General features: G+C 40.1%; 1 protein-coding gene across 3 annotated transcripts in view; it reads right to left on the bottom strand.

The window, feature by feature from the left end:
• prex1 (phosphatidylinositol-3,4,5-trisphosphate-dependent Rac exchange factor 1) overlaps positions 1 to 20,356 on the bottom strand; it is a 77,443-nt gene that overhangs the window by 28,196 nt on the left and 28,891 nt on the right. For all 3 annotated transcript variants that reach the window (XM_026153165.1, XM_026153163.1, XM_026153164.1), the window contains exons 7-16: positions 20,006 to 20,139; positions 19,587 to 19,702; positions 17,846 to 17,995; positions 13,795 to 13,942; positions 8,711 to 8,811; positions 6,947 to 7,050; positions 5,922 to 5,971; positions 3,996 to 4,071; positions 3,240 to 3,312; positions 239 to 384 (exon numbers count right to left, since the gene is read on the bottom strand). In XM_026153165.1, the coding sequence (XP_026008950.1) occupies positions 239 to 384; positions 3,240 to 3,312; positions 3,996 to 4,071; positions 5,922 to 5,971; positions 6,947 to 7,050; positions 8,711 to 8,811; positions 13,795 to 13,942; positions 17,846 to 17,995; positions 19,587 to 19,702; positions 20,006 to 20,139 (1,098 nt within the window). The remainder of the gene's footprint in view (positions 1 to 238; positions 385 to 3,239; positions 3,313 to 3,995; positions 4,072 to 5,921; positions 5,972 to 6,946; positions 7,051 to 8,710; positions 8,812 to 13,794; positions 13,943 to 17,845; positions 17,996 to 19,586; positions 19,703 to 20,005; positions 20,140 to 20,356) is intronic.

The raw sequence follows: 20,356 nt of genomic DNA, 5'->3' as shown, positions 1-20,356 counted from the left end.
CCCATCATGCTTTTGTTTTGTCTTTGGGGTGGTTAATGCTGTGCAAGGTAATCAAAACATCTTTGTGCCATGTTTATAGCATCGGAATGATGTTCGCAAACCTTTTAATTATTAGCACATTTTTCTCGTGGGAAAATGATGATGCTAGAAGTGGTTTTTTTCCCAGATTCTGGCAATATCTGCGTATCCATGTATAGATGTGGGAGAATGTGAAAGTGTGTATATGAGTGTTGCTCACCACAAGGGATTTGACTAAGATGTTTTCAATGAGTTTGAAGTCATTTCGCTGGAGCTGCTTGCTCTTGGTGCCGGTCCCCTCGGTTTCCTCGTCCGCGTAGAAACGGAAGAACTGGGACTCGTCTTTAAACTCGCTCTTCTCCAAAACTGAAGTAAATGTTTTTTTAAAAACACAAGAATGTGGTAAATGTGTGCAGAATGCAGCCACAGGAGATAACAAAGAGAAATAGCAGAATGTCACAGTATCGGTCTTGCAAGATCAGTGAAAAGTAAAAGAGCAGAAAGATTTAAAAAAGGCTTTTTTTAAATAAAGCTTTGACCCAACTTCCAAAAAAAAAAAAATCTAGAAAGATAGATGTGTTTATAGAAGCTTTCATCTTTGGGAGTCTTCTACACAAACAAGCTAACAGTTAATTAGCTCATTAGCTGATGATTTTAGTGAGAACATCTGGAGCAAGACCACATCTGGACTGCAGCCAACACAAGTCTTCCAAACCAAGGTTGGGAAGACTCTCAGGAGGACACAAGAAATTGTGTGTGTGTGTGTGTGTGTGTGCGTGCGTGCGTGCGTGCGTGTGTGTGTGTGTGTGTCTGTAAATCCCACCGATGTACTGAGGTTCACTTCAACACATGGGGCACTGCAAACAGGTGAGAACCATATTATGGTCGCTTTGTCCAATCACAGTAATTGTGAAGAAAATACCCAAAACTTTTCTTTTTCAGTGTTTTGAAAGATCTCCCTTTATTTTTATTTTGTTACAGGCCTGAGGCAACAGAATTAAAGGGAGAGGCTAACTTATTCTGTCTCAATAATTATGCAGTACTAACAGCAGTTAAGTCATTAAGCTGAAGCCCAAGTGCACATCAGTAAGCACGGCTACAATTACAGGACACACACTATTGTACCGTACAGTATGTCTTTTAACTGCATTGCCTTGCCGCAGCTTTTTGAAGTTTGCACTAAAAAGTCACGATGCGTTCTGTCACGTCTGTTTCCAGAGAAACAGACCAAAGAAAAAGTCCATCTGGTTTGCGTCTTAGGAGGATTTGGAATTTGTGACATGAGGCACAAACATTTCCCTGACACAAAAAATGCATCCGAGGATGTTACCTAATCTGCCGTGTCTGTGCAGATGCATGACTCTCTGAGGCCACTGTAAAATGAGGCTTGTACGGGCAACACCGAGGGCCAAAGGTACCCAGCTGCTCAGAGATTTGATGAGCAACAAAAGTGTTCACAAACTCATTACACACACACACACACACAGAGGTCACACCTACTCACACTGGCCTTGCACCAACTAAAATGAAGCACAAATGTGAGTTATTTCCTCTGACTCACATAGGCTGTGGCCATATAAGACTTTTACTCCTATTCAGCTGGTGGGGGAGTGCCGCTACGGAAACTGTCACACATAATGCATGCACAGTTACTCACACACTGCTAAATCATCATTTAAACACCCTGAACTGACAACATTATCTAACAATCAACATCAATTTTTTAAGGATCTTTGGAACAGAGTTTTTAAAAACTGATTTTTGTGAATCTACAATGCACTGATGCAGGAATTTGAGAAAACATGCCATGATACATGATAAAGCACTTTCAGCACAGTATTCTTTTGCTTTATCTGGGTACAGCCGCACCTTTAAATGCAAAGTGTTGATATAAAGTGCAAAATGGATTTCCACAAGACAATTTGCTCTAGAGGCGATAAAGATAAATGATCAAACAATAATTTTTATGGCTTCAGTATTGATTTATGGATCTGTACTTGCTGCAGATTGAGTTGTGGTGGGAGGGAAACGTGTGGTCATGTAAATTATTATCGGCCTCTGTAAGTTACAATACTTGCAGGTGTCCATGACGGTGAGCTTAATTATATTAACTTTGCTACCCATTATCATCCCACGGATGAAGTGTTTTACAACCTTGTAACCGTCAAACAGAGACACGAATGAAGAAGGTGAGGATAGTTTAAAAAATGGAGAGAGACAAAAAGAAGAGGAGTTCAAAAGGAACCGGGATCAAGAGCAGCAGATGTGCTGACTAAGAACTAAAGAGAGTGACTTGTGAAGCGCGGTGGGCAGACAGGCTGAGAAGAGAGAGTTCCTCACCCCGAAGAAGGGCAGAGTAAAAGGAGAACAGGTGACAACTTCAAACAGATGGTAGTGAAAGCTGGTGCAAGCTAAGCAAGCAAAAAAACAAAAGTCACTCTATAGTCACTTTTTACAGATGGCAGATGCAGGACTGAAAAAAATAATCCTGTATATATTTATGCACATTATAATGTAGATATACTGCACATGAGACTCCAGAGATGTTGTTAAATTGTCTTAAAGAGACTTTGATAAGGATTCAAAACTTTAACATTTAAATTAATCTGCAGGTCTCCCCGATTAGAGTGCGTCCAAGTATTATAATCTTGCATACTTCTCTATATCCTTCAGGAAACCAGGAAGTGCTGTTAACTTGTCACTTCTTCAGCCTTTCCACACTACTTCTTTTAAGTGCTTCCCACTTTACCCAAAATACATGTGTCCGCTGACGACAGATTCAATTTTATGCATTAAACAGCGTTCACGGTTCAGTGGAGTGACCCAGACAGCCATGTAGCAAAGCCAAACAACTCTGGTTAGGCTACACTCCTAAAACTGTTTATGTTCAACATGCTGGGCTGGGACCAAAGCAGCTCCAACTACAATGTGGTGAGTGAGGTTTTAAAAATTTAGACTGGGTATACAAGTTTAGGATGCCCCCTTTTTTAAGCCTATGATGGCATGCAAGAGAGAGTGGCCAATACAACATTTTTGTGGGGTTGAGAGAAGGGGAAAGATGATGTAATCGAAAAGCACAGAAAGACCGGGGAGAGAATAAGAACTGAAGAGAAAGTGCCACAAACACAACACTATTCAAATTTAAGCCAAAGCTGTGGGGAATCGAAACAATATGAATGATTAGAATCTGTCAAAAGTGCTTGAGAGTGAGTTTAACTGACCATGGTGCATGAAGCCGCTGTTACAGAGCCCCACTCCCAGCGTCACGGCATCCTCTCGGTTCGAGCAGTCTCCCTGGGAAACCAAGTCAATGACGCACACAGGGTCATTCACAATGCCTGTTTACACCTGCTCATATGCAGCATGCTGCTTCAATTTGTGACATTAAAAACTGTACAATTTAATCAGCACAGGTTAATATCTATGTGTCTAAGAACAAGTGAGAGGGAGAGATTAGGACACTACTGGGTTACTTGTCCCTCAGTTTCAGTAAAGACAGTAGAAAATGTTAAAACTGCATTCAAACCGTACCTATAATAAAAGGCAACTTTTTCAAAATTATAATGATAACTCTAAATTTCTGAATTCTAATGTTTCATTAAAAAGTGCTTTTAGCTAGAAAACACATGCTACATCATCCTGAAGGTCTGGACTGAGACAAGGGTGCACATTTACATTTTGGAGGAAACTCAGGATGGTAGCATTGACAGTACATGTTTATGTGACAGTCACAAAAGTCTAAAAAGTGAAAATCCACCTTTTACCCAAATGCAACCCTAAAATTAATACATTTTTGAGCCACTAGTTTCATTTCACTGTTCAATTTCAATGCATTGTGGTTGTTTTACACAACAACCACAATGCACTGCAGCAATTCATTCATTTACAGTAATGAGAGACATCATTACTCAATGCACCCTTGGTGGCTTCTGTGGATTCACGTGAGTGTGCATCGGTGTAATATTTTCTTATTTTACCTGTGAGAGTAGCCAGTCCACCAGTTTGCTAGCAGGCACTACTGATTTAAAGGTTTTCAGATGGTGGTCTCTGTCCCTATAAGGAGCAACAAAAGATTGAATTAGATCAGCTTTATTGTTCAGTGCAAACTTTAATAAAAAAACAAAAAGAAACAGAGTTACAAGTGTAGCAAAACCTCTTTGTGGTTAGCTGCTTTAACACCTAGCTGTGCATGCTATCTCATTGGTGTTTGGTGTTACTATTCAGATGCATCGCTTAGCTTATGCTGAACTCAGCTAGTGGTCAGTTATGCTGAAGTCATCTGCATGAGATTCGGTCATTAACTTGGGAATTCATCTTTTGTTCTTCCTTTTTTTGACGTCAAGCTGATCAGTCCCTGGTTTCACAGTACAGACCGTGAGATAAGCACCGTGCACTTGCTGTCCCTTTAACTTCTCACTCTGTAAGCTTACGATTTGAGAACAACCACAGCTCGCTCAGCCACAATGCACCAGCCTGCTCGACAAGTAAAACGTAAAACAGGAAATGCTACAGAGGATGTGTTTTTCGACGTGCAATTTCTCGGTTGTGCGAGTTGTATCACAGAAATAGACTGTGATACATATGCCACTAACAGCCATACTCAGTATACTATATTCAGAATAAACAAGCGCCGTATATATTAAATGATGATGTGGGCACAAATGACACTGCTGACAACGCAGTGAAACAACCGTGAAAGTGGATAACTTCCCAGTATCGTTTTATGATCAGCGACTTTCTGTTTTAACAACATAATATACCCATGACATCATCGATGTTAATTCTATTAGTTTAATGTGCATTTTATCATGTAGTTACTTTTTTCCAAGGCATTCTATCATTAGGAAATCATTGGAGGCTCTGTCACCAGACAAAGTTTAATAAAACAGTGGCACGGTTTTATGATTATTTATTATTCATAAATGCAACACATCCATCACTCAGACATTTTAATTAATGGTGTCTGCTTACAATTAAAAACAAACAAATAAATAAATAAATAAATAAATAAATAAAAAGCAAGGCCATCTTACATAATAAGTGCCTGGCAGGCAGAAGGATTGCCTTTGTATGTTAATAGGATTTGTCCCCAGACCAAAGGCTCTTTGTTTGCACCAATGGCAACTCCGGCCACTTCAATCAGCGGGTGAGTGATGGAGGGAAAGATAGAGAGATGAGCAGGGAATAGTATGAAAGGAGGGACAGGAGCAGAGAGAGAATGTGTGTACAGTGTGTGTCCTTGAGGGCTTATCACACAGGAACATTGTGAGTTTCCCATGGTTCCTGTTTCTGTTTAAATTTAGATTTTTGTAAAGTGAGATAACTCTATGCCACCTTATGGGATTATTTTAGGATTAGTATGTAATTAGTAGGTAAACCATAATTTAAACGACCCTAGTTTAGCTACATATGTACATTAACATATAGTGAGGCTAACAAAGTGTGTGTTTATGTGTATGTATATACTACACACTGTAGTAATTAGTTTTCTAAGTAGGTGCACTCAGCGGTAAAGTGACTGTGTGAGCATTTGTGTATGAAATAGAGAGTTCAACGCTCAATACTGTAAAGATAAAGAGACAAATGCTCACAGTAAGTGGCTCTCCTTAATCCTCTAAGAGCATGCTTATATAAGCCTCCAGCCATGAAAAACTGAATCCTGAAAGCATAAACCTACAGCAGCTCACGGCTGGCTTGGACTCCAGTTTGGAAGGGAAAAGGGTTTGAGGGTTGTCATTCCTGGCAGGGATACCATTTGTTCAGTCATCACAGAAAGGGTGACTCGGGGCGAATGTGAACCCTTCATGAATATGCATGTTTGCACCTGGAGAGCAGGGATGTTAAGAGCGGAGAATAAAGAATGAAGAAGGAGAAAGAAAAGAGGGAGAAGGGCAGGTACTTACTTGATGATAGGTGTGTGGAGGCTGTGAAGCCGGCAGTAAAGCCTGACGCCCTGTAACGATAGAAAAAATGGAGCTGCTGACTCATAGATCATACACGCCTTGGGTAAACAGGTATGAACATGGCTTCAGAACAACTGAAAAGAGCTACCCTAAGGCTATGAATTAAGGACAAAATTTTTTTTGTTTTTTTATATCAAACCCTGACAACAGTCAGGTCTGAGAACAAATGGAGACCAAAAAAAGGTTCATCGTTTTTGTCAAGTTGAGCTTCTGCCTCACTCGTCTATGAGAGATGTGAGATTGTATCTGGAGCGTATCTAAAACTGTAAAATGTCCAAATTATATTGTATAAAGTTTGTCAAAGGTGGACAGTTTTGGAGGAACAATATATTTTTTAATGGAACAACAGCCAACTGCACCATACGGCAGGATCCACATGTGATGAGAGGATCGAGCTGTAATGATAGTAGATGAAAGCGGCAGAAAGAAAATAAAAGCTGATTTTTTTTCTCAATTTCTGGAAGAAGATAGTGGGTCTGAATTGTATTTTTTAAGCTTTAGCATGACAGTGCAAGAATCATTTAGAGTTTTTATCAATCCGTCCATCCGTCTTCTTTTGCTTATCCAGCTCAGGGTCACAAGAAGCATGGAACGCCCTGAAGAGACATACAACCATTCTTGCTCACATTCAGACCTACTGCCAATTCAGGACGACCAATTAACCTAACCCTTGCATGTTTTTGGACTGTGGGAGGAAGCTGAAATAGAGAAGGAGAACCCATGAAAACATGCAAAAGCATGTGAGGAAAGAAATGTTAGCTGACTTTTGCTGTGCTGTTGGGTATGAAAGTGAAGAAATCTGCAGAGGCAGACCCTTTAAACAAGTCAATGAATTCTTATTTTACCTCAAAGTTAATATAAAGCCATTGCAAACATTTACAGCTCATTCGTTACAACTGTCGTTATCCTGATGCTCTTTGTTCTGTCGCACCAATGAAAAGATCCAGAAGCAGAACTCTCGTTACCTTCGACATGATGTCCTCCATCTCACTGCGGGCCTTGTAGGTTCCATCGTCATAACGAAAACGGTACATCACCTGCTCATTCTTGAACTGGTGTTTGTCTGACACTAAAACAAGAGCAAAAGAAGGAACCGTCACCTCAGCTCTGCTCCAGGCTGAATATCAGATGATTTCGAGTTTGTAACATAGGTGTTTTTTGTGAAATGTGGAACATCAAAGCCAAAGAAAACTCTCTGCTTTACATATTCCCTTTGCGAATATCTACTCTTCAAAAATGGACTTAAGGTTATGGACATATATGCTACTGATTTTCAACTGTAACTGGATGACATATCTAATACAATGCCAGTGTTAATATTGCTGTATTCACACATAATAGGCTGAAGAGGTTTACCAGTTATGATGAGCTAGTGATGCACTGCGGCAACAAATTTACTGCAACACTGCTTTTTGACATTGGAATAGAGACCTTTAAGATTTTAATATTGATGTGCCACTTTTTGATGCATCTGTTGATAGTATTGCTATAATTACAGAAAAAAGGTAAGAGGCAAGAACTATATTTCCTGGGGGCATTGGGTGGAGTGATATAAATGACGTTAACAGCAGACAAATACCAGTCCCAAAAAAACGTTCCAGCTTGCACTAATAAAAAAAGTTCCAGAATGACTTATTTAGAATTAATCCAATACGGAAAATGGAAAAATGACTGACACACAGAAACAGACGATAGTCACAAAGCTAACCGTGAAATCTGCCAATGAGAGGCAGTTTGGTTCCACCACAACAAGCTGGCATTGAATCAAACAAGCTGCTGGTTTTCTCAGTCTAGACTTAAAATACCCTCATAAAACCAAAGGAATGCACCACCAAATCAGTCATTGTAAAGTGTTGTGGGATTCAAAGTACATAAAATGATGGCTGAATTATTGTGGAGGGAAAAAGAAGATCTCAAAATTGCTCAAATTCAGGTGTAAACTGGAGGATGGAAGTGCCTCAAACCAACCATGTACATCTAATTGGATAAGAACTGTAAAATACATGGATTTACTTTTACTCCTGTGGTCTCCCAATCTGTTACATTGCCTCTCTCTGATTTCTTTTCACTGGATAACTGTGACACCTACATTTTGCCTGCAGGGCTCAAACCTCTTCAATTTACCCACAAAGCCTCACAGCTGTTCCATAGAGCCCAGCATGTCATCATTGTGTCTCTCTATGGTTATATGGTAAATGTGAGGGAGGATTTCTTGGGATTTTTCACAGGTATTAAAGAATATGAACACTAGGTCTCAGCAGATTTCTGCTGAGAGTGTGGCATGTAGAAATACTTACAGTGGCCTGCACTTACATACAAGAGCCCTGTCAGCAACAGCAGCAGTTGTGTTCATACACACTCTCTATAATAGTGTCTGTCCAAGTGAGTGTGAGTATTTTGTTTCATTTCTAAATGTATAATTCATGTAAGTAAACCTATGAGTGTCCCTCGGGCAAGAGACAATACCAGACAATAATTTCAGATCGTTGTGGGACAACCATAAAACACAGAGGATTTGTGAGTTATATGAATGAGTCAACCAATTACAGAAAGAGAGTGAGAATCAGAGAAAAGGAGCCATTAGAAACAGGCCTGAAGACAGAGAAGGACCAAACAGGGGGAAAAATGACGAGGAGAGCTACAGAGCTCTAAAATGCAAACGTTATAGAGGATTAGAAGATGACAGAGGAGTAAAGAGTTGGAGAAATAACTACATTAATTTGTCTCACCATGATGGATGATGCCATTTTCAAGTAATGCTTGTCCCAGGTTGACTCCTTCTTCAGGTTTACTGATCTCTCCGCTCTCTATGAGCCATGACACGAATTCACTGAGGACACAAGACAAAAATGGAGAGATATCTATGACTGCTGTTCATAGCTAAAGTACTTAAACAACCATGTCAGTTAAGAAACTCTGAAAAGCATTGGCTGATTTGGTCATAATGGTGCCAAAACTTTTATATATTTAACTTAAAAGGCAGATTTCATTACAGTTCGGTCTGGAGTGAAAAGTGGCATTTTTGGTTTGATAAAATTTATTTTGAATGTGAATGTACGGAGCGCGAATGACTACACAGATCAATACTGAGTTAATGCAACAACCTGAAGTTTAGTTACTGACATCATTAGTCATGTTAAATCCTACAAAGAGGTTAGGTCGTGTCTGAGGAAGTGATTTTTCAAACTAATATTGTGTCTGTATGTAAGCAAGCACTGCCTTATATTGCAGATTGTGGCTCTAACAGCTAAATGTGGCTAATGTACATGCTAATCATTGCTAGTTAGCAGAGCTAATACAGCGTTCTACCTTTAAATAATTTTTTAAACCCTATTTAACTGCAAGAAAAGCAGTTTATAATGTTTGTTTTTCTGCACTCTATTCCACTGATATAAGTATTGTTGTTAGGCCATGTGTCTTATACCAGAGCCATCTTTTTTTCTAGTATGCTCACACCATACAGCTAGCGAAATATATCCTAGCTACAGAACAGCTTCACTGTCATATGGCACTCTTATGCAATCTAGTATGTTCATACTATGGTAAGGCTTTTTAAGGATAAAATGTATTGCAGTTTGTTTTAGGATTTTTTTGTTGGTTTTTGTTTGGGGGGGGGGGGTCCTTTAAACTAGAGCAAAGTTATAAATGGCACAAATTCCACAAAAATGAATAGTTTATCTTTTCCTCCAGATATCCCTCACAGCTGCTTGAATGCAAGCATTAACCATTCAAATGTAAGCACTTCTAAGCTCTGCTCACTTGTCTTCACACCCAGTGTGCGCAGAACAAATGTTTGAAGGAGAAAATTACATTCTCCCCTTCTTTGCCTTTCATGCTGCTGAGTGAAATCGCTTGCCCAGATAATGACGAACCGTGAACTGGAGAGAGCTGGTGCATGTTTGTGTCCGTGCATGTTCATTAATTCTGGGATTGAGCACGCCAGCATGGTAATAATTCTGAAAGCTGTATGTGTGAAATCTGTCCTTATGTGTGGATTTGCTTCCAGGCAGTCATGCAATGGATTTATTAGCCTAGTGTATGAGAAGAATGTGTAAATGTCAAGCGCATAATGTGTGCATGTGTATGTATGAAGTCAACACATAACCATATGCTCACATTGTATGCATGATTATATAGAAATCTTTGAAGAGAAAAGAGCATGCCAAGTGAGTGCTCTAACATGTAGAGCTGTATATGTGCATGAGCAAGTCCCGAGTTTCCTTTTCTCCCTCAAACTGAGAATAAAACATGATTTCATGATTGTAATATTTGTGAGTGTGTGTTCATTGTCTCCATTTATGTTCTTTGGCTGTTAAGTGACAATGACAGGGGACTCAAGTGAATGGGACACTAGGTATGGGTATGTGGGTGTTATGTAAGAGTCAGGTTAATTTTGGGACACAGAGCTGTTATGGGAATGAACACAAAGATATACAGAGTAATACAGTAAAATTTAAGAAACCAACAGATTTTACTTCTAAATGCACACTAACAACACCTCATCAAGATTTTAAAAAATGTAATTTTCCAAACTTTTGTGTTTTGTTTTGTTTGAGACTTTTTTCCTGAAAACATCATTCATAATCTATTCCATTTGCATGACACTGTGGGTCAGAACCTTTGACCTTTTACTTGAGTTTAAAATTTTGTGGCTTTTATGACGCCACATGCTTAATTAAATCTTGCCTAGAGTTAACATGCATTGTGAAAATGACACGCAGGTTAGTTTTACACCCAACAGAAGCAGAGGCAAAGAACCATAAAAGCCTGTAAATTCTACAAGACATAAATAGAAAGACATAAAAAAGACAGCTGGATTTTCTGTGTTTTTGTGCATTGCATTAGTACAGAGTGTATAATATAAAGTATACTGCACCAGAGCCTGAAAATATATTTTACCACATAAATGTCCATTACAGATGTAGTGTTTTACACCTTAAAAATGTATTGTTATGGAGCATGAATGTATTGTTATTAGCAAATCTTCTATCAATAAATATTGTTTTGTATGTATTGTATGTATTTGTATTGTATGTATTTGTATGTATTGTATGTATTGTAATGTATTGTTATGGAGCATGAATGTATTGTTATTAGCAAATCTTCTATCAATAAATATTGTTTCAAAATCATATAGTTATTGTTACAAATATACATTGGACAACCTTGTTAAGCCTGTTTGGCCGCATCTCTTTAAACTTAAATTTGGGTGTTTTCAGTTTCATCCACAAATGCGTTTAATCAAGCACCTACTGATGCGGTCTGTCTTCACCAACACTTGTTTTTTTTTTAAAGAGTCATTTTAAAAAGCTCACTGAATCTAATCGTGGTCTGATTTGAGTGCCTACAACTTCCAAACATGCAAAAAGAAGTCTTATTGAATAAAAGTCTCCTCTTGTTTACTTAATTTATGAACTCAGTAAATAGTTTCCTAATAAGTATATGATCTCAACTGCTAATTTCAGATCTGATCATTATGCCCATCCATTCATTACCTTGCACTTCATTTTCATCATTTCATCATCATTTTCAGAGTGACAGAGGAGCGGGGCCAATACCAGCTACGATAGGGGGAGAAGTAGGGTACACCTGGACAGTTCAGCAGTGTGTCGCAGGGCTAACAAAAAGAGACAGACGACCATTCACACCTATGGGCAATTAGAATTGCCAATTAACCTAACCCCACTAACTGCATGTCTTTGGACTGTGAAGAATCCACAGTACCCGGACAGAACCCATATAAACAGCTCTAGCCAGATGGTGGATTCAAACCCAGGACCTTCTTGCTGTGAGGCAATGTGTCCATGTGTCGCCCATTAGGACTGAAAATTACGGTTTCATCAGAGTCAATAAGGCAGTATATAAGACATGTCTTCCGCATAATTTAGTAAATTGTTTTGCTGGTTTCAAAACAGCACAATGGCTAAAACTTTACATATAGCCAGTGGTGCCATCCCAACCCCCCTTTAACCATGCCCTTGCACAAAGACTAGTGGAGCAGAAGCAGATTGGAATGGAGCTGAACACTTGAGGTGCTCTTCCTAGCCAGAGGTCTTATAATGGAAAGATGGGCACAACCAAAATTAAGCTAGTAAGGGAAAAAAAAAAAAAGTGTTAACACCAGCAATTTTCCACAACAGTGACTTGATGGAATTAGGCTATCAACACAACAGAGTCCTATCAAACCGGAGTCAGCATCTCCGTTTAATGCAATAAGCACTAAATCTATGACCGTTGCTAATTTCATCAGAAAAATAAATGCAAAGATGATCTGATATCGTCGTGTTGGTGTGGTTCCCAGATCATCATGAAAATGTTGTCCCAGGATCAACATTGCAAGTGACCAATCACATTGTTCTGATGTTATTCTTTTGCGCGCCAAGCCATTGTGCATTTATGAAATTCCAATGTTGCAAGGACAATATCAGTTCTGCTTATCGTTTATTAAAGGGTTACGGTTAGGGTCAGGGTCCGCTGATCGGCGGACAGAAGCGGTTTCTCACAGCTTAAGTACAGTTTTTTGTTTTACGGCAGTTTTTCCCGAAGTCGCAAAAGTATGACATCACAACATTCTGATTGGTCACTTGCAATGCTGATCCTGGAACAACATTTAGTATGATGATCTGGGAACAACACCAACACGACGATATCAGATCGCGTGGTTGCACTTACTGGCAGGAAATGAACGAGTGATAAAGTGAGGAAAGGGGGAGATGGTAGAATGATATGACAGTGAGTGTAAAGAGATGAGAGAGTAAGAAATTTAAAAATGCATTTATGGGGGCGGGCAAAAGCAGAAACACTCAAATTGGAAAACGATCGAAAGCTACTGTTCTGATAGTGACCTGAACTGAAAGTATTTGGTGATGAATCATTGCCTTCCAGAGAAGATGATAAAAAGGGAATATGCTCTGACTATGAAAGCTTACACACACACACACACAAACTTGCACAGATACGGACACATAGTATGGCAAACTATAATTCCTAGCAGAAACAGAAACTGATTTGAAAACATGGAAGAGTTAACTTGACTCTAATAAACACCACTGCATATTTTTAAAGTCTTATGAATTCACTTCTGGGCACCATCACTGGTGTGATTCCTCTGTTATCGTCCACTACATTTACTCATGCATAAAAAATACATTTTTAAAAACACTTTTGCGTGAGGTACGCATTTTATAATCTCTGATATACTGAGAGGCCGCTTTGGCAGTGTTGCAGACATTAATGCTTGCTCCCTGATTTCTCTTTACAAGAGCGGCCATCAGTCTCCATTGTAAGCGTTGCCTAGTTTTTATGTTTTGTTTCCCCGAGATGGTGCCAGAAAGAATTTTAATTGCTGCTCAGGATCTCACAAAAACTGATGTGCATGCAGAGGAAACGAGGGAAGTAGAAGCAAGTCTCTTATTTTCTTCTCACTGCACGGAGACATCAAGGGGACATAAAGTGGAATGGCCTGTTGAAGCAGCTAAAGGCCCTTTGCTAATGAAAGTCTCTGTGTCAGTGTGTGCTCAATGATATGGCGTGAGGTGGGGTGGTGGGTGGGGGGGGTAGGCAGCAACGTGGCCCTTTCTATAACCCATGAGAGCAGACTGTGAGGGGGGCTCATTACAGTCAAGGGGATGCATGGATAAAGCAGTTTAGGCATTTTGCCAGGACTTGGGGAGACTGGATACCAGCGCCTTTGAAAGCCTGCTGATCTTACGTAAGAACAATTTGTAAAGACCCTCATGTGAACAGCGTGGCACTGCAGTCACATTCTTGAAACCTACAGAGACCCCCATACTCAGGAAGCCAAGAAACTCACTTTCCCATGAAGCACTTGGGCACAATGCTGAGCTTCTTTCTCCTGTCCTTAATCAGGTGTCGACTCTTGGTCATCATCATGTGGTAGAGCTTCTCGCCCTTTTCTGCAATCATCACATAGGCATCCCGCTCCATTCCCAGTTTGAGACCTAAAAACAACAAAAAACAAACATGAAGGAAGTTAGAGCTGCGAGGATTCACTGTATTTAATACAAGGACCTTCGACAGAGTAAGACTATGAAAAAATTTGGGAGCAGAAATCAATGAACAAACAAGATTTCAGCCAAGAAAAATATAGCCGAACCACTACAGGACAGACTTGCACTGCACAGCTATCTACATAAAAGCAAAGAGGCAAAAACACGTCACGGTGCTGCTAGCCTGGACTGCGTGTTTGCAGTCTGTTGTTGTACAGATGGAATGAAGCCATGCCGGCTTGGGTCTGCCACAAACCCAGATGCTAATCTCCCCTAGACGAGCTGTTTTAGAGTAAGTCAAGTTCAAGAGGTCAGCGTGATCTTGATCTCGTTCCTGTGTCCGTTTGTTAAACATTATTCCTTTATTATAAAGCGGAATAAAGCATTGTTAGGCCTGCCACTCCAGTCTTCAGTGAGTATACCGTTTGTGCTGCTTAAAGTTGTTCAGGGCCTTGATGAACTTCTGGACAGCAAAGTGAGACTTTTGGACTCAAGCAACTCGACTCTGCTCCAACTGTGACTCCCTAATCTGCTGGACTCTACGGAGAGGCACATCAGGCTCCCAAACTGCAAAGTGCTATATTTCAAAAGCGACACACATGGGGCACCACTACAGTTCACTGGGTAAAATGTAATGATCAACATTTTACCTTTTTACTATATCTTTTGCTATTTTAAAACGTTTTACAGCAGCTTTTGTACTAAAATATTACCAAGTGTATTAGCAATTAATTTTTTCTGCTAATTCTCTCAAATAATTAATTTTATTACCTCAGCCAAGAGGGTTATGTTTGCGTTGTGTGTCATTCATCAAAATGAATTCAGATCAAACTTTGTAAGGGTGTAGAGCGGGGTCATGTTTACAATCCGTTCAAATTTAGCTTACACCCATCAAGGTCTTCAAGGTCAACTTAATGATTTATTGGTCGAAAATTGCCTTTTAAAAGTCTTATAACTTAAAAACTATGATTCTCACATGTGTCGTGTGTATTATCAACATATGGAAAGTACCATATAGATGTTTAAAATATGTGTCACATTTGAGACCTCACTTCTTCTTCAAGGTCAATAGTTTGATCTGCTAATGTGCTAGTAATGCTATATAGATATAAAACTATGCATTTTCTGACTGCAATGATTTGCATTGACAACGTATAGTCATATAGGGAGTGATTCTTTTTTTCGTGTTACTTTGTACTTGTTTTCAAGGTCTAATGAGGTCACACTTTCATAAAATGTCCTTTCTTTAAAACTGTGCTTAAAATATCACTAACTTTGTTTATACTGGCAACATTTAGGAAATGATACTGGTATGTGGGGATTCAAAATATCGTGTCACATTCGACCTCTGACCTCACTTTTGTTTTTCCATTTTTTTATGCCTTGTGCCCAAGTATACTTTATATTATATATTTTCAGCATTATTAATACTTTATAGATATCTGTGGTGTTCGGGATAAACTATGCAATGATGCTGAAAACTTATACCCTTTAAAATGCATTATTCAAGTCAAACCATTTAAAAAGGCAGGAACTTGAGTGATGGTGTAGGATTGTGACCCACTGAAAAGAGGGGAGGTGGGGCGAACAATGCAAAAAGTTGCACAGCTTATTCTAGAATCCAATTTTCTCCTTTGATTCTTCGGAGATCTCCACTGGCTGTGATGGAGGTGGGGTTATATTACATTTGGCAGCAGCTGGAGTAGACTTAAACAATGAGTGTCATTGAACAACAGACGGGACCTGTCCAGCGGAGATGCCCCCCCCCCCAGATTCTGCTCCAGCTGTCAGAGCTTGTCTTGTACTACTCCTCATCTTCCCATGCTCACTGGCACGAGATAAAACCCTATCACGGTATCCGACGTCCGTTTTCTCTTAAACTTCCACAAAAACACTGATACGAGAACACCGCTTCCAGCTGGCAGTTGTTGAACAATGAAAGTCCTTTTGGGGGGTTGGGGGGCTTTAAAGGGAGTCATATGTCTAACACGGTAAAGGACTGGAGCAAAAAAGGAGAAAAAAAAGCTACAACAAGTAAGCCATGTCAAGAAAACTAATAATGCATGCAGGGAGAGATGTGAAAAGGATCGCTGCCAGGATTTATTACAGTAAAACATGCTGCTGTCTAGACGGGTAAAGAGCTTGGAAGAAAGGTAAGCACAGTGAAAGCAGAGTGTACAGCAGTGAGGGTAACAGAAGGGGAGAGAGTAGGGAAAATTGGGAACTGTGACTGATCTGGCATCTGTTCGCCTCAGGTCGATTTCCGCCGGGTTGAAACTCAACACCACAGGCTGCAGCACACTCCTTCATACTCGTTCCTTTTCTGAAACCCTTTCATCACAGAATCGGATGCCGATAACGTCAAACTCTGCTCCAAATCCTTCAATGGGGTCCGAAATCGCAGATGTAAGTTTAAAAAACGACTAAGGTTAAATTGAGTAATTGTCCTCCGTTAAACAGCAGACACAGCTAAATCTTCATTCATTTGGATTCAGCCAAATCATTGTCCGACTGCTTTTGGGGTTTAGCCATCAACATTATCAGGTGGCCCGTTTTGTGTCCCAGCAAAACCAGTCAAAGCCTTTTACACCGTCTAATTCGGCGAACATAACAGAGACAGATGGCTGGAGCTGAACAGGTGGGGTCACATTTGGAGGCAAAAGAGTCAGAAGTTGAAAGGAAACAAGATGATCGCTTTTCATTGCTAATTACAAAATGAGTGGAAGTGGTGCTGGGGTTTCTATTTTCTATTAATGAATGAACACTAAGTGCATTTGACTCTCTGCACATTAATGCAAATATGTGCCACGATCACTTCCTCGTGACACTTCAAGGGTTGCCAAAAATGCATATCAAAAGTTTTACCACAGTAAAAATAGATGCAGATTCATTAAAACACACTTGTTTCACAGAACTGTTTCACTTTCTTTGAAAAGTGAAAGCTTTTCTATTTTAAGCATTTGACCAGGATGCCTTTTTTATCCTCTTTGTCAATGAAGATGTTTTTGTTGACAGTAAATGCTCTGATTTGCCAAATGTGCCACTGTCACTAATTTCTCTTTCTTCCTCTCGCAGCTTCTACCACAAGGGTCAACCAGGTAACCTCCCAAATGTCATGTCACCTAAGCCTCTGTTTTACAAACAAAGGCAGGCAGCTCATTCAAGGTGGGACATGGCTGCGGGATGTGAACATCGTATCCAGGTCAGAAGCACATCCACAGTCATTAGTGGGTGCCAGCTGAGGTGCTTTGATAGTTTGGGTATATAGAGTGACGCCGACATGTAGGGCAGCTTACCAGCCAGCAGCAGAAGCTGCCAAACAGGATGGTTACAGCTAAAAATCAGGAAAAGCAAAAGCCAAAACAAGCTCCCACACAGAGACTTCAAAGTATCGGGCATGCTATTGAACTGACAAACGATTCCTAGAGCATTCAGAAAAAACACGTGTCTAACAAAAGTGATAACTGCATTCCACTAAAAACAGTCATGGTACTGGACAAGCTGAATCTTTGATCCTGCATACTGGAATGTATTAAGTAACATTAACTCCACCTGTGTATTTCCGATTTACATCTATTCTTGGAATGAAAGTAAAGAATGCGGCATGAAAGATAACGAGTAAAAGAAAAACGGAATCTTGCAGATCAAGAAAAGCAAGACTTTCAGCTTGTGACTGAGAGCAGAAGGCAATACATACAAACACAGTGAAACACGCCAACAAAGGGAAAACAGAGTCGCTCTCATACGCAGACTTTCTTGCAAAAGCACGATTACAAAATAAAAGGATTCTGGTTTGTCGCCATCTGCCCCACAAACTACACAGTAGAAATGTCCTTTTAGAAAAATGCCACTTACTCTCTCTTTGCTCCCGTTCCCTCAAGATGGCATCCAGCCACTTCTGCTTGTCCTCGGCGTTTTTGGCCATGCAGACAAACCACTTGTTTTTTGCTGTGTTGTGGATCTTCCAGCCATTGGTCACTGTGTAGTTGTTGCTGTGATAGTCCGCTGGGAAGCAAAAAGATGGAAGACTGTTAGGCTAAGGTGACCTCGCAGTTTTCTTTAAGGCTCAAAAACAATTCAAATGTTTACCTGTAACAGGAACCTCAAAGGTAAGTAAAGAAAGTAGTTACTGCAATCAAGTCACATGTGTAAAGTTAGCATTAAAGCTATCTTTACAGAGGATTTACAACCTCATGGGATGATTTACAAGCCAATTAAGATGACACAGAATGCACACTAAGAGTAGTGAAAGGACCGTTTTTTCACCGACTCGACAAAAATCGCTCCTCGTACCCCTTTCTAATTTTATCATCCATTTAGCTGCAGGTGAACAGCTACTGAATAATGAATGGCCGCTGGTAATGGAGTGCATTAGCTTCGTGCTCAAAGGTCATAAAAATAGATCAGATACTACAGATCACAGGGAGCAGAGCCTGCTGTTCCATGGGAGTTCGGGTGTTGAAACACACTCCCATACTGTGCCGAGACCCTTTTCAGCCACTCAGACGGAAAAGAGGGATTCTAGGAAAAATGATTTAAGTACCGGTATATGCAGTAGACCTATTGGGACAGCTACAGATTGCAAGTGAAGCGGTTCTTTTATCTCTTAATTTTTGCAAATGTGAAGACTTTTGCCCTAATTTTACAACAAATTACCTAAATGAATCAAATTTAAGTCACCTTTATATAACTGTGTGGCGAAAGGTTTCAGGTCACTTGATGCTGGTTAATTCCACTCCATCAAAGCTGTCAGCATTAGATAATCAGATAATCTGTGTTCTGAGACTTCACACATGTATGCATTTCCAATGAGGTAGCCCTAAGTTCTACGAATAAGGCCTGTTTTTCTTTGTGGTTTCCCTCTCAGCTATCTAAATGTGACAGCTAACATGCAGAAAAAGGTCATGTGAGCTTGCAAAATAAATTGCCAGCATAGAAGAGAGAGACGGAAAAAAAAAAAGAGGAAACGTGAGCGGAAGGACCGAGCGTTTCTTCATCAGGGGACAGCGAGTACCAACCCAGCATGGTGCCTCGCAACTAAACCACAAGAGCAAAGCACAGGGGTGACCGTATCACTCCAAGACTGCAGATGAGTCGCGCGATGGTATGATATCTCACCCTGAATGAGAGCACAATAATTTTATCACCTAGCTCAGGATTGTGTTTTTGCACTTGAGATTTTTATCGACACCTAAACCTATTCCTGCGTTGTTGACATCAAAAAGGTGGTATACGAGTTTGTGAGCTACATCCTGTTTGAAACTAGGCACACACATATGATACTCCACCCTAACTGTCAACAAAGTACCTGATTCATTTCCAATCGACAGTTTTTAAAAGGCACGGCTTTATGAACAAAGACCTGAAATCAAAAGCGAGCAGTGTATGCAAATAGCACCTCTACCGTTGAAATTTTCTACACTGGCTTGATTATTTACAACAAAAGAAAAGAAAAAGGGAACAGATAGAGAGACTGAGTTGCCTCATAAATAACAAGAACCTCGTGAGAAATTGTTCAATAAATACTCTGGAAGACTTAAATGATTGACAGCATATAGACGGTCTCGCAAGGTGACGCTGCTGGGCAAACACAAACCTGTTCCATCCTCCACATTTTCCACCTCCATCACCTCTGTGTTAATTCGGCCCCTGAACACATAGAGAGGCCCGTTGATAGACTTGGTCCTCTTGGTGGACTTCTTTCCAGAAACCCTGGGAAAAGGGACAAACACCGTGGTTACAGTCATCAGGGAAAACATCTGCTGATGCCAGTGCCGTGTGTCTGGAGGACATTCATATTCATAAAGTTGCAGGTATTGGAGCCAGCAGACACACGTAGGTGTTTTTGTTTTGCTTGCATGTTAAAGATGCGTCTACATTAGCAAGAATGTGGGCATTTGCTCTAATTTTCCACGTCTGGCTTCCTTACGCTGGTCTGCTAATAAAAATAAAAAAGGTCTGAATGATTTCTTGTTCTCACTGCTCTTGGCCCACGGTTTTGAAGGCCTCCCTTACCTGGACTTCCTTTTGCAGTAAACCAAAAGGTTATCGAACAGGAAGAAGACACGTTCTTGGATGTTGCCTGCTGAAATTTTCAGAAGATTTCCATGAAGCAGGAGCTCTGTGCAGATATCTGTCAAGTTGGTTCCCTGAAGAAGAAGAAGAAGAAGAAGAAGAAGAAGAAGAAGAAGAAGAAGAAGAAGAAGAAGAAGAAGAAACACAAGATTAAAAGGGAAGATTGGTCATGTGCTTCAGTGGCTGTTTATTTTATTAGAGGAGAGCATGGAAACTTTTAGTACTCCCAGTACAGCAGAACTGACAGCTGCAAAGAAAACACCTCTGCCTGCATCAAAACTTAAAGAGTTC

The sequence above is a fragment of the Astatotilapia calliptera genome, chromosome 20 (genome assembly GCF_900246225.1).
Source record: "Astatotilapia calliptera chromosome 20, fAstCal1.2, whole genome shotgun sequence".
Classification (NCBI taxonomy): domain Eukaryota; kingdom Metazoa; phylum Chordata; class Actinopteri; order Cichliformes; family Cichlidae; genus Astatotilapia; species Astatotilapia calliptera.
The sequence above is the reverse complement of the archived record's forward strand: the minus strand, read 5'-3'. Positions and strand labels throughout refer to the sequence as shown.